The sequence below is a fragment of the Siphateles boraxobius genome, unplaced genomic scaffold, assembly GCF_051911475.1.
Source record: "Siphateles boraxobius isolate OS27281-9 unplaced genomic scaffold, OSU_SipBor_1 15, whole genome shotgun sequence".
Classification (NCBI taxonomy): Eukaryota; Metazoa; Chordata; class Actinopteri; order Cypriniformes; family Leuciscidae; genus Siphateles; species Siphateles boraxobius.
In genome coordinates this window covers 1,208,456-1,224,067 of record NW_027508755.1, presented here as the reverse complement: position 1 = coordinate 1,224,067, position 15,612 = coordinate 1,208,456, and the positions used below count along the sequence as shown (strand labels likewise).

The 15,612-nt window shown below is 41.3% G+C and overlaps 1 protein-coding gene across 3 annotated transcripts in view; it reads left to right on the top strand.

The window, feature by feature from the left end:
* The window catches only part of LOC143738616 (ethanolamine-phosphate cytidylyltransferase-like), a 53,426-nt gene that overhangs the window by 22,495 nt on the left and 15,319 nt on the right, over positions 1–15,612 (top strand). For all 3 annotated transcript variants that reach the window (XM_077230632.1, XM_077230630.1, XM_077230631.1), the window contains 4 exons: positions 530–596; positions 670–754; positions 10,288–10,329; positions 13,923–14,061. In XM_077230632.1, the coding sequence (XP_077086747.1) occupies positions 530–596; positions 670–754; positions 10,288–10,329; positions 13,923–14,061 (333 nt within the window). The remainder of the gene's footprint in view (positions 1–529; positions 597–669; positions 755–10,287; positions 10,330–13,922; positions 14,062–15,612) is intronic.

Sequence of the window (15,612 nt, the reverse complement as noted above, 5' to 3'; positions counted from 1 at the left end):
AAACACACACACTACTCATTAAGAGAATAGAGACAAAACACACCCATTACTCATTAAGAGAATAGAGACAAAACACACCCATTACTCATTAAGAGAACAGAGACAAAACTTGTGCCGTGCGCTTTAGACCATGCGCTTAGATCCTTAAAATAGGGGCCCTCTAAATTAATAGTGTTTGTGTTTAATATTTTGAGACTGTACATTTCATTGTCAACAACTTGTTCAAATAACATATGCATGTCCTGCATCTGAGTAAAAACAAAGCTGAACAATATCCAGACCATCATTATTGTCCTCTGGAAATAGCCTTCAATAACGTGTTCATGGCTTTAGTCCTGGTACTCCATGCATAATATTTTGGGCACATTATACAACACACAAGCTGGGTCAATCTTTTAGGCACTTCATCTAGGGTTAAACCTATAATTAGAAGCAATAGAGTAAAAATGCATTAATTTTCACTAATTCCTCTGGAAACTTTACAGTAGTTCACTCTTGAATAAGCTGAAGTGTGGTTCTGTCTTCACAGATGACATCACTCTTACTGTGGATGGAAAGGACACATATGAAGAAGTGAAAAGGTCTGGTAGGTACAGGTAAGCCCGACACACACCTGGCTTTAATGCTGCTGGTATTGTGCACGTTCTCACTCAGAGCTGATGTTTGCAGAGAGTGCAAGAGGACTCAGGGAGTGTCCACTACTGACCTGGTGGGCCGCATGCTGCTCATGACCAAAGCTCATCACAGCAACATGGTGAGGCCACAAACACACACCAATAATACAAGTCTCAGAGACCACACTGTAAAAAAAAATTGTAAGCCTATACAATAACAAAAAAACTTGGTTTCCCCTAGCTTTTTCTTGTTGACTCAACTAAACTTTTTTTTGTGTGTGTCACAGACAACTTATTTTAAGGTCGTATAACTATTATTTACAAAAGTTGAGTCAACTTGACATTATTTGTTTTCTGGAGAGCTGCAACTATTGGAATCAAAATTTCTTAAGAATTAACAGGTTCAGATGTAGATTTTTTATTGAAAAACCTTTGGTCACCATTTTGGTGATGAGCGTTTCCTTGAGTTGGTCAGTTTGACTCTTGACTTTTTTTGTGAGTTTGTGGTTTTTGTAACAGTGTTTAGAAAAATGTAATTTGTTGCTAAGAAAGAAAGATGATCAAGTTTTCAGCCTTATCATTCTTTTTTATGGCTTTCTTTGCAACAAATTATGCGTTTTGCTTGACAGTTACTAACGCTACAAACTTACTGCAAAATGCATTTACTACAGCTCTTCTGAAAGTACATAAGTTCATTCCAATGCAAATGCAGAGAACAAAATACATGTCACTCTCTTTACAAGATTAAATTCTTGCACATCATTCAGTACCCAAGGAATTGCACATTATGAAGGCATGAAAATAAAAACCAACATTAAAAAGGCGTCTTCTAAAGCCAAAGCTCCTCCATAAATATTCTCAATATAGTTCATTCATAAATAAGTCAAACTGACCAAATCAAGGAAACGCTCATCACCAAAATGGTGACCAAACATTTTCAATAAAAAAAGTTACATTTGAACCTGTTTATTCTTAATAATACGGAAGAGGATTAGGGCCAAGCAATAATAAAAAAATAAAACCATCTCTGTGACGGCCAGAAAACGGAGAAGAGGCAAAAGCAGGGAAACACTCGTTTATTAAATATAAACAGGAACGGTCAGGCCCACACAAAGGGCGACACACAGGAACGGACAAGTGACGCAGGGACCTCGATGGAACCGGACCAGAAGTGATGAGTAGTGATGAAAAGAAATCCAAATCCAGAAGGTGCAGACGATCAACACAGGAAACACGACGAATAATCCAGGAAGGGAACGAAGACCACGAGGGAAGACCAGACAGGGACGACACCGGAACACATCACAACGATCTGACAAAGACAAGACGCAAACAGTGAGTATATATAGGCACCGCTGATCAGATGCAGCTGGCACCGAAAGTGAAAGCAGCTGGCGCCACTGATCAGCGGCAGTGATCGGTGACCACGCCCATACGTACACACAACACCAAGACATAAGACAAGAAGGCCACGATGGATTGACGAACCGTGACAGTACCCTCCCTCCTAGGAACGCCTCCTGGCGTTACCAGACGTCCTTACCTGTCGATTGTAATCATCGATAAGGGAGTGGTCCAGAATGTCCCTAGCAGGAACCCAACTTCTCTCCTCCGGACCGTAACCCTCCCAGTCCACCAGGTACTGGAATCCGCGTCCCCTCCGCCTAGAGTCCAGAATGCGATTAACCGAATATGTAGGTTCCCCATCTACGAGTCGCGGCGGAGGAGGAACCGGGGCAGGCGGATTAAAGTGAGAATGAAATACAGGTTTTAATTTGGACACATGAAAGGCGGGATGAATTCTCCTGTACGCAGGAGGGAGTTTGAGTCGGACTGTCACCGGACTAATAATCTTGGTGACAGTAAACGGGCCGATAAATTTAGGAGCTAACTTATTAGAGACGGAGCGGAGTGGAATGTTCTTAGTAGAAAGCCACACTTTTTGACCGACGATGTATACGGGAGGCTTCGACCGGTGGCGATCGGCCTTGGCCTTGGTGCGCGCCCTCACTTGGAGCAGAGTCTCTCGGGCTCTGGTCCATGTGCGGTGGCACCTCTGGACGAAGGCGTGAGCGGAGGGGACCGCGACTTCGGATTCCAGGCTAGGAAAAATAGGTGGCTGGTAACCTAAACTACCCTCAAACGGAGATAGGCCCGTGGATGACACTGGTAACGAGTTATGAGCGTACTCAACCATTGAAAGCTGCTGACTCCAGGAGGAAGGATTCTTGGATACCAAACATCGCAACATTCTTTCCAGATCCTGGTTGGCTCTCTCGGTTTGACCATTGCTCTGGGGATGAAACCCAGAGGACAGACTGACAGTCGCTCCCAGTAATTTACAAAATTCTCTCCAAAATTTGGATACGAATTGGGGACCCCTGTCGGAAACCACATCAATCGGGAGGCCATGTAAGCGAAAAACGTGGTCAACGACAGTCTCCGCTGTCTCCTTGGCAGAGGGTAATTTGGGCAAGGGAATGAAATGAGCCGCCTTCGAGAACCGGTCCACAACGGTCAAAACAACCGTCTTGCCCTGGGAGGGTGGGAGGGCGGTAATAAAATCTAGCGCAATGTGGGACCAGGGTCTCGAAGGGACAGACAGCGGTTGGAGTAACCCATCTGGGGGTCGATTGGAAGTCTTACCAGTGGCACAAACCGAGCAAGCCAAGATGAAACTGCGAATGTCGCGAGCCATTAACGGCCACCAGAATCGTTGCTTAACCAAAAAACTGGTGCGATTTACCCCTGGATGACAAGCCACGTTGGAACAATGCCCCCATCGAATGACGTCGGACCGTACTCTCTCTGGCACAAATAACCGGTTCGTTGGGCTACCGGGCGGAGGCGTTACCCCTTCTAAGGCCGTCTTGACCTTCGACTCGATCTCCCATGAGAGTGTAGAGATAAATAGGTTCTCTGGTAAAATGCACTCGGGAGTGGACGGGCGTTCGGAAAGGTCAAAAATACGAGATAAGGAGTCGGGTTTGATGTTCTTGGAACCCGGGCGGTACGAAAGAGAAAAATCAAAACGACCGAAAAAAAGAGCCCACCGAGCCTGCCTGGAGTTGAGTCTTTTGGCAGTGCTGATGTATTCTAAGTTCTTGTGATCGGTCCAGACGATAAAAGGTACCCCTTACCCTTCTAACCAATGACGCCACTCCTCCAACGCTAACTTGACCGCCAACAACTCTCTGTTACCAATGTCATAGTTACGTTCAGCGGGAGACAAACGATGGGAAAAAAACGCGCATGGATGCATCTTGTCGTCTGTGGAAGAGCGTTGGGAAAGAACTGCGCCTACCCCCACCTCTGACGCGTCGACCTCCACCACGAACTGACGTGAGGAATCAGGGGCTATCAAGATGGGAGCCGAAACGAAGCGACTCTTCAGTTTGGCGAACACAGCCTCAGCTGTGTCGGACCACCTGAACGTAGTTCTGGGGGAGGTCAAGGCAGTCAGAGGCGCGGCTAGTTGGCTGAAATTGCGAATGAAACGCCTGTAGAAGTTAGCAAACCCCAGAAACCTCTGTAGGGCCTTACGGGAATCTGGACTTGGCCAATCTACCACAGCCTTAACCTTATCAGGATCCATACGCACTCCCTCAGACGAGACGATATATCCTAGAAAAGAAACAGACTGTGCATGAAAATCGCATTTCTCCGCCTTGACAAAAAGCCCATTCTCTAGCAACCTCTGAAGCACTCGTCGGACGTGCTGCACGTGTTCCTGGAGAGAGGATGAAAAAATCAATATGTCGTCCAGGTAGACATATGTGACCAGTCACGGAAACTAGGGACACAAGTCGGTTCTGGGGCATTTTGAGTTATTCATAGATTCTGAGAGTGTAATATCCAAGCTTTCCAACGATGTGTAACATGTGGAAATCTGATAATATTTGGAGAAGTTGTGGCCATTTTAAAGTAGGCACTTAAAAAAGCTCAAAGAGGAGAAAACGAGCTAAAGATTGTGCAGTTCTCACCTGTCTCTGCTGCTGGGGGTGACAATAGGGCTCATTTACATCTCATTTAGATAAGCCATACCCCCTGTAAAGCTCCTCCATGTGCTTTACAGCTTTTTTTACACTTCGAATGAGTGCACTTCTGCCGCACTAGGCGAAAAACAATTGTGCTGCCCCTCTATTTGCAACGTACCAGCAACAACACACAAAGACCAATAATGCCATATAGCCTGCATATAACGCGAAACCAGCAACAACACATAAAGACCAATATGCCATATACATATAACGCAAAACCAGCAACAACACACAAAGACCAATATGCCATATAGCCTGCATATAACGCAAAACCAGCAACAACACACAAAGGCCAATATGCCATATACATACAGTATAACGCAAAACCAGCAACAACACACAAAGACCAATATGCCATATACATATAACGCAAAACCAACAACAACAAACAAAGACCAATAAGCCATAGGCCTACATATAGCGCAAATAGTACGCAACGCTCGTGTGCCCAAAATGTCAACAATATTAAAGTTTATGTAGGAGGCAAATGCCTGCTGGCATTTTTCTTTAAGCAGTCATTTCTGCAATTTTCCAAATAATCACATTTCACCTCCTCAAATTACTGTTGCAAATCTCTTTACACCACTTTCTTATGTGCGTATACACACACAAATGAAATGTCCGCAAGCACATTATATCATCAGCAGGTTCAGCATCTTAAATAACGACTAAAGAGCAAATGAAGCTTAACTTACATTTCAGAAACACGCACGGCAGGCCTTCATCGCAGCAGCAAAGGTCTTAACTGCATCCTCTATTTCGATTCTCCGTCACATATGAAACAGCCAGCCACCGCTGTCAGCGAGCCGAGCCGCCGTATTGAAGCACTGAGGGCGAGCGCGCTGCGCCCATACCTCCGGTTCAGTTTCCCGAGCCCACGAAGTGCGGCGAAAACATTTTCGGTGTAACTGCCAGACGGTTCATCTCGTCTGCGACAATCTTTGCGGCATCCATCTTCATTGAATTTTGATATCAGAGAGAGCTGGCCAGAGCACAGCATAATAAGTAGCCATGTGGTTGACTTGGAGGGCGGGGGCAAAAGCGCCGGGTTATTCAGTATGGAAATACACACAGACAATGACACGCCACGCCCCTACTGCATGCTAGAATCTCCGAAAACAAGCCGATTTCAACCTCAAAATGTAAGCTTTTAAATATACCAATACTGCTATCTCAAACATGGAGAGGCTTCTTCGTGATTTCAATTAACAGATTCTCCAAAAAATTGAAAATCACCAATTTTGAAAAAAAACTCTTCTTTCTCATTTTGCTCGAAAGTTGTGCTGCCGACTTGTGTCCCTGGTTTCTGTGACGGGTCACATATATGAACTGATCTACCATATCTCGCAGCACGTCGTTGACGAGTGCCTGGAAAACCGCTGGGGAGTTGGACAGCCCAAACGGCATAACCAAATATTCAAAGTGCCCCCTGGGGGTGTTAAACGCGGTTTTCCATTCATCCCCCTCCCTAATGCGAACCAAATGATAGGCATTACGTAAGTCCAGTTTTGTGAAGATTGATGCTCCCTGTAACCTCTCGAAGGCTGAAGACATCAACGGCAAAGGATAAGTATTCTTTACCGTGATGTTATTCAACCCCCGGTAGTCAATACAAGGTCGCAGAGAACCATCCTTCTTGCCCACAAAAAAGAACCCCGCCCCCGCCGGTGAAGAGGAAGGGCGGATGAATTTGGATGCTAGAGAATCAGAAATATATTTCTCCATAGCCTCCCTTTCTGGAACAGAAAGCGAATAAAGTTTGCCCTTAGGCGGAGACTTACCTGGCAGTAAATCTATGGCACAGTCGTAGGGACGATGCGGAGGGAGAGAAGCAGCACGGGACTTACTGAACACTTCCTTCAGGTCCAGGTACTCAACGGGCACGTTAAGTAAATCCACCGTCTCCTCCTGAAACACAGAAACAGGTACAGACGGACAAGCAGACGTAAGACAAGACTTATAACACTGAGTGCTCCATTCGGAGATGGAATGTTGACGCCAGTCTACTCGGGGGTTATGGAGTGTGAGCCAGGGATGACCAAGGACTACGGGTGCTAAGGGTGAGTCCAATAGAAGAAATGACAGAGTTTCAGAATGATTGCCTGATGTGATGAGTGTTATGGGTCCTGTGGTGAGAGCAATGTTAGGGAGTCTTTGACCAGTAAGAGCATTGACGGATATGCTGTGAGTGAGTGAGGTGACAGGAATAAGTAACTTCTGGGCCAGCTTACGATCCATGAAGTTTCCCTCCGCTCCTGAGTCCAGTAAGGCGTGACAGTCGTGTGTGCCGGTGGTCCATCTCAGTCTTACCGGGAGGAGCGTGGATGATGGTGATGAGGTCTTCTCAGCGGAGATCCCACCCGATAGTAGCCTCAGATTTACTACCGGGCTTGGCCTTTTACCGGGCAGGCGTGTAGGAAGTGGCCCGCCTCCCCACAGTAAAGACAGAGTCTGAGGGATCTCCGCCTCTCCTTCTCCTCCCGGGAAAGCCGAGCCCTACCCACCTGCATGGGCTCGTGGTCGAATGCAGGGCTGACCGTGTCTGCGCTGCTGGTTCTGGGATCCCCTGTACCTCCAGAAAAACGAACCTGGGGAGCACGACGTTCTCTCCTGGCCAGACGTGCATCCACCCTGAGTGCCAGGTCAATGAGGCCGTTCAGAGTCGTGGGTAGATCCAGCGCGTAGATCTCGTTCTGGACACGGTCAGCCAGCCCACGCAGGAACATGTCCCACTGCGCCTCCTCGTTCCATTGGCACTCGGCCGCCAGGGTGCGAAACTCAATCGAGTAGTCTGAAACGGATCGGTCCCCCTGGTGAAGATCGGCAAGAACTCTGGCTGCTTCTCGTCCCGCCATCGACCGATCAAAAACCCGTTTCATCTCTTCGGCGAGTGCCTGGAACGAGGCGCAGCATGGGTCTTGGTTCTCCCACACCGCCGTTCCCCATAATGCCGCCCTCCCAGTCAGCAGCGTCAAAACAAAAGCCACTTTAGACTGCTCACTGTAGAAGGTACGGGGCTGAAGAGAAAAGTGCATAGAACACCTGGTTATGAAGGCTCTGCAGAAGTTTGGTTCCCCTGAATACGCCTCCGGGATCGGCAGACGAGGCTCTGACTGGAAGGACGACCCAGGTGATGCGGGTTGAATCGGCGGTGTGGGTGGCGCAGTGGGATTCCTCAGCTGTTGGAATTGCTGGGTGAGCTCGGACACCTGCGTCACTAAAGCTTGTACCGCCCGTCCTGTGTGCGCGATACAATCCTCTTGCGAATCCATTCGATTGATGCTTCTGGTGATGAAATCAGAGAGACTGGAATCAGATCCACCTGCTGCCTCCATTTCTGGTCAGATCGTTCTGTGACGGCCAGAAAACGGAGAAGAGGCAAAAGCAGGGAAACACTCGTTTATTAAATATAAACAGGAACGGTCAGGCCCACACAAAGGGCGACACACAGGAACGGACAAGTGACGCAGGGACCTCGATGGAACCGGACCAGAAGTGATGAGTAGTGATGAAAAGAAATCCAAATCCAGAAGGTGCAGACGATCAACACAGGAAACACGACGAATAATCCAGGAAGGGAACGAAGACCACGAGGGAAGACCAGACAGGGACGACACCGGAACACATCACAACGATCTGACAAAGACAAGACGCAAACAGTGAGTATATATAGGCACCGCTGATCAGATGCAGCTGGCACCGAAAGTGAAAGCAGCTGGCGCCACTGATCAGCGGCAGTGATCGGTGACCACGCCCATACGTACACACAACACCAAGACATAAGACAAGAAGGCCACGATGGATTGACGAACCGTGACAATCTCAAGATTAAAGTCATTATAATGCGAAATTAAACTCGTTAAATTTCGAGAAATTAACTCGAAATACAATCTTGAGAATAAACTCATTACATCTCGAGAATAAAGTCGTTGTGTTTCGAGAAAAAACTTGTTAAATTTCGAGAAAAAAACTCGAAATACAATCTTGAGAATAAACTCATTAAATTTCAAGAATAAAGTCCTTGTGTTTCGAGAAATAAAGTCTAAATGAAATGTAGAGAATAACGCATTCAATCAGTGTGCATTGCATAGCCTACTGATAGAGGACATGGCAGAGTTGGATCACTTAGTCAAGCTATATTTTACTGTAGATTTTCTTTCAGTAACAAATAAATACTATCAACTTTAGCTTATTATGACAGAATAATAACGGTCACACTGGACACCAGTAATAACTGGACACCCTTCCCTCCTATGCCAGTAACCGTTTTTATGAAGTAACTGGCTATTACTTTAGGATCGTTGTTGGTTGTGTACGCCTCCATCCACAATGTAACGACTGTAACCATCTATACAGCCATAAATGGCAATGCCGTACGGTTTAAATTTATCATAGCTGTCCATATATATATGGACATATCTGGTATGTATTTGGCCAGCGCAAGTGTACTGGCGTCTTCTCAAGCGTCTCCTTCGTCCAAATTCCACACCTTGAGGATCAACAAGTTTAATAATGTGTCTTATGGTATCCTGGGAAACCACAAAACCCTGATTAATCGCGCGTAGGTGAAGCCAGCGATAACCTTGCATTTTTCCACTGGTTGTCATTTCATGTTGGACAAAAGCGAGTACAACATCGCGCAAATTGGACTGATTTTTTTCTTCTAAAAAGAGCTAGCGGCTTGCAGATTCTCTTTAAAGTTCATATGCTAATTATTATTCTGTCATAATTAGCTTAAGTTGATAGTATTTCTTTGTTACTGAAAGAAAGTGTAAAATATAGCTTGACTAAGTGATCGAACTCTGCCATGTCCTCTATCAGTAGGCTATGCATTGAACACTGATCGAATGCGTTATTCCCTACATTTCATTTTGACTTTTTTTCTCGAAACACAATGACTTTATTCTCGAAATTTAATGAGTTTATTCTCAGAATTGTATTTCGAGTTTTTTTCTCGAAATTTAACGAGTTTTTTCTCGAAACAAAATGACTTTTTTTATCAATATTTAATGAGTTTATTCTCAAGATTGTATTTCGAGTTAATTTCTCGAAATTTAACGAGTTTATTTTCGCATTATAATGACTTTATTATCAATATTTAATGAGTTTATTCTCAAGATTGTATTTCGAGTTAATTTCTCGAAATTTAACGAGTTTATTTTCGCATTATAATGACTTTAATCTCGAGATGGTCTTTTTTTTTTTATTATAGCTTGGCCCTAATCCTCTTCCGTATAATAAGAACTTATTATTCCAATAGACAAAAAATTTTTGAATTGGTTCATATACAAAAGATTTTTTACAGAATAGTTGCATCTCTCCAGAAAACAAATAATGTCAAACTAAACGTTTTTTTTTGTTTGTTTTTTTTGTCACAGTTATATACGAACTGAAAATAAGTTGTCTGTTATTTACAAACCTTGAGTCAACAAGAAAAAGCTTTGGGGAAATTAGTACCAAGATTTTTTTTGTTGTACAAGATTTTAACAGTGTGAATTTTTGCTGAACCAACACAACAAAATCAGTCATGCAACTTTTTTCAAGTTGTGTTTTTTTACAGAGCATAAATCGTAAAGACCTCAAACTTGTATTTACAATGGACATTTATTTCTTTATCTTTCTTTCCTCTTTAGGGCAGTTCAGACTATCAACAACACACAGACAACTTTGGAAGAGTGAGTGTTTTATTCCCTTTGGCTCTTCTTGTAGAAACAGAGAATAACTTCCTCTGTCAGTGATGTCACTTACACTTAACACAGATATCATCGAAAATATGTTTCTAGACATTAGTTTGCATTGCCAACAGAGCTAAGAAGCTGGAATGGGTCATTGATTAAATATTATAATGAGACCAAAGCATTTTTATTGCTACTTGTATATTTATCACACAATTCAAGTTTTAAACGTTTTATACTTCAGCATTCAAGTTGCATACCATAGATAATATTTACAAAGACATTTGTTAGATCTAAACAGCAACAAAAAATTACTTTTGAAATTGTAAAAGTTATACATTTCTGAGTTATAAAAATGAGCAAGAAATGTATAACAGTTGGCTGAAAGTGATGGTCTATAGTTTAAACAGTTTAAAATATTAGTATTTTTCTGACACACAGCTACCATTTTGCTTTTTTACATCAACTGGGGTCATACTGTCATTTTCATTTTGTGTGGTTATTGAAGTGTCTACTTTAGAGGTCCTTGCTTAATGTGGCCTCACAAAGATGAATTATTTTTCTAAAAATCTTTGTTTGTGTTCATCTGAAGAAAGAAAGCCATATACATCTTGGACGAGGGCATGAGGGTGAGTAAAATCATTTTTGGCTGGAGTATCACAAACAGGGATGGTAAACTATACAGTGGTTTCAACGTATACGTGATATAATAAACCAAAGACAGTAAATACCATACTGTGTTATAATTTGCTTTATTTATTCAAGATCATGGTTGGCTAGTTAAATTATCTATCACAAAAGCAAAGCGGTAGATAAACAATATAGTAAACCAATATAATTCCTTTCAATTATTGTATATCAAGTCAAGTCAAGTCATCCTCATTTATATAGCGCTTTTAACAATGTAGATTGTTTCAAAGCAGCTTTACAGAGATAAACATATAATTTAAGGTAACAGAGATTGGTTTGGTTTTATAGTGGTTCTTGAAAAATGTTTTTTCCAGCTAAAGTTAGTTTTGATTGATTCACTTCCGTCTAAATGATCATTTGTTATTAAATTAGGGGCCGCTAAGACGACACCGTTCTCTCTAAACAGACTTTAAACGCGAACCTGTGATAGACGCTGATGGCGTTCACATAGGGATTAAGAATTGATTCTATAGTTATGTGCGTTTGATTATATGTGCGCAGGTTTGTAATTCATTACAAACCATGCCTAAACAAACTACTTGTCTTGTCTATAAATCTTGATGCAGAATTTTATTTTATCTTATCACTTTGGGTAGGTACGCGAACTGAAAAATTCCACAACGCTTTATCTGTAGAGTGGTATAGGGATCCTCCATAGGGAGAGGCTAGTTGCCACTTCAGCACTGCATTGTCATCAGGTCCAGGCGAAAGTCCTTCGTCAGATCTGGAAACGGCCTGGATCCGGCAGGCTGCGGGAAAACCTCGGTGTAAACAAAGACACTAAAATTAGCTTAGATGCCATTCTTCTTATGATGTAACGAGTACATCAGGATTTAAGGGAAGTGTTCCCAGTTCCGGCTGACCTAATCTATGCAGCCTAATATTGAATTATAGAAGTCTATAGAGTGTTATGTGAATGCTAGGTCAAAGAGATGTGTTTTTAGTCTAGCTTTGAACTGACAGACTGTGTATATCAGAGATTAACTCTTTCCCCGCCAGTGTTTTTGATAATTTTCACAAAATTTTCATGGCTCCCAGAATATTTGTTTTTATGAATATCTGAACATGCAATGTATCAAAAGAAAGAACTCTGCTTTAAACAAAAAAAGCGTTTTATTCTAGCTTCGTGCATTATTTTTTTTAATCAACATTTAAATGTGGGTAAGTTTTATAAAAAAGCAACGTTTTTAAGCAAAAAGCTGAGAAAATCATGTTTTTGTCATTACGCATATGATTACCCTTAAAGAACTAAAATATATTTCATATATATATGAGTTATCAATATATTAAATGGTTTAACAGTATTTTGAAAATTTGAAAATATACAGAATAATATATTGTGTTAATATATTACAATATATTGAATAATACATAAGGAATTGATGCTTTTCATATATTGAAGAATATGTGACAATATATTTACTAATATATCATAATGTATGTAATTTTACATTCAGTAATATATTTCATAATATATAGATATGGTACTGCATGTGTAATATATTGCAGATATATTTACTAGAGAAATATTTAATGTAATATATTTTTTATATTTTTTTATTTATTTAAATTATACATTTTTTCATATTTTCAAGCTAGTTGACAATAGCACAAGCACACCTGCATGTACTAAAGTTGTTAGCGAAGAGACTATCACTGTACTGAGGAGTGCACAAGCATTACTTATAAAATATGGTAATTATACTCTTAATTGTGGTCAGCCAATCGTCAACCGAACCACAGGCTCTACTCATCAGCACATTAGTAACCCCAAAAAATCACACATACCAGAAAACCTTTTTAAATTAAAAAATAATAGATCATTAAAAACTATCAGATCTCCCCCTATATTAATAATGAGCAAAACACGTTAAATAACATTTTATTTTCACAATTCATTTCAACATTTGCTCTTCTTTAACAGTCAGAAGCAAAGCATGCTGGGAACCAGAAATCTCTTGTAACTCATTCCGTGAATGTGTTGTATATGTGTGAACATACATTCACATTTATATGGGAACATGTGTGTGCAATATATGTACACAATAAAGGATCAAACTTTGTGAATATTACATGTAATGCTATTTTTGTCTTCATTTATAAATATTTATATTCATTAATATAGCCATACATGGTCAATGCATATACGTTGGAGTATATTGAAAAATGTAAGCACTAGTTTCCCATATATGGAAATTTAATATATCGCATTATATTTTGCAGTATAATCCCATATAATTTTTTTTTTCTGTATGGTTAAATAATGCTATCGCTTGTTTCTGCATCTTCTTCTCTGATGAAGATGTGTAATAGCGCCCCTTAGCGTATAACAGTGAAAACATGGATAGCTGGAAAATTCTGTCAATTACAAGTAGGGCTCGCTGCATCCTGCGGTGGATATCCAACCCCGCCCACATCCAAGTGTGATGTCAGAAGCCACTCCCATGTCCAATAAGTAGGTTAGGTTTTAGGTGAGTTTCAGTATGTAGGTTCTAGATTAAAAGGGTTTTCTAGGCGTTAGGTTACAGTGATGGGTAGGTTTAGGGATCAGTGTTTGGTGTAGGCAATCTAGGGACATGGGTGTGGCTTCTGACATCACACTTGGATGTGGGCCGGGCTGGATGTCCACCGCAGGCTGCAGCGTTTTCTCACAAATGACGGAAATTTCCATCTAAGGCGGGAAAAAAGTTCAATTCTAAACACGACATTGACAAAAAAAAAATTCACATACGCCAGCGATGACTCCATAGGAAGCACTTCTAAACCTTCTAAACCTGGCATGTGCAGGTATGCGTAGATTTTAAGTGACGTCACTGAAAGAGGAATGGTTTCTTTGTAACCCCTTATTTGGCATATATTGCTGTAATGTATGTTTGTTATCATTTCTGTACCGTTGGCCACAGGGTCCTAAGGGCCATAGTCCCTGGACAGGAGTCTCACAGTTCCTGCAGACGTCTCAGAAAATCATCCAGTTTGCCTCGGGCCAGGAGCCGCAGCCGGGAGACACCATCATCTATGTGGCGGGAGCTTTCGACCTGTTCCGTATCCTTTCAATAATTACTGCTCCCAAAGTTTCTCCTGTTAAACTCAAAAGAACAAATCCTGTAAAATATCCAGAGTTATCTTCTCTATAATGAAGACTAGGGCTGTTAAAAGCAATATATTGATTTTAAAAATCCGGTGGAAGGGAATATTCCCAGCAGGCACAGGATGACGTTGGATTTTGGTTGAAAATGAAAGTTGGGTTGACGTCTAAATCCAACGTGTGTTTGACGTCAAGCTGTGGTGGGAATAAAAACCAACAAAAAACAAAAAAAAACTTTTAAAAAAGGTGAAATGCAATAATACACTTATTACCAGCTTTACTTATTAACCAGACTGACTTTATTTCTGTCAGACGACTACAGAAGTTGTTATTGTCAATTACAGAGGTTTAGGATGTTAATGTTTGGTTGAAAATGTTTTGTTTGAAGTCATTGAGATCAGTGTTGCTTTAGTTGTGCAGTTTGGCTCTTGACTTTTTAACATTAGCTTTTTTCTCTTGCTGTTGTTATTGTGTTAGTTATGGCAAGAACTGCAAGAGAAATTATGTTTATTGGCTACTTGATGATGATAATAAAGACATGATAACCATGTACTGTTTGTTGACAATGATCATGCCCAGTCTTTTCTTTGTTTAGATATCATTATTTTCACATTTTTGATTATAATTGTCCTGTGATTGTCCAGCAGTGTTCTAATCTGAGGGACTGAGCACCAAAAAGACTTGGTTACAGGCATTACAGAATCAGCATATGAATATCAATAACGGTGACATGCTTCATGCCACAATGCATTCTGGGTGCATCATACAAAACTCATCTATTGCTCCCAGAATGCATTGTGGCATCAAACATGTCACCATTGTTGAGATACATTTGCTGATTATTGATGTCTGAGTTAGTCTGTTAGATGTTTGAGTTCAGTGTTGCTATAATGAAAAATACAAAATGATAGTGAATCTAAAGATTAGATATTGGATGTCATCAGTGAATCAGACCACTATGGATATATCATAGCCTACATCAAGTAAACAAAATCTGATAAATCTGAATCAAATCAAACTAAATCTGATCTTATTTTCTTTTACTTTTGTCACCATAACAATACCAGTTATAGCTGTCAGAGAAAAACTAATGAAATACTCAACTAAATGAGACATTGATCACCATAATGGTGACTTCAAACCAAACTATTAGTTTCAATAAAACATCAACAACTCAATAAGAGCTTCTGTAGACGTCTGACAGAAATAAAGTAAGTCTGGTTTGTAATAATGCTGTTTGTGGAGTTGTTTAATCCTCCTCTGCTGAGATCTTCAGAGATTTAATGTGATGCCATGAATTTCACCCTTTTTTGCAGTGCAGTGCTTATTCCAACCAAAGTTCAACATCTATCTGACGTTGGAGCTTGACGTCAAACAAACGTTGGGTTTAAACGTCAACCCAACTTTCTTTTTCAACCAAAATATGACAATCCTGACGTCACGTTGACATACTTTGTTTTAAATTATTCATTTAAGGTATGTCAGCAGAAGATCTGGTGGGCACCGGT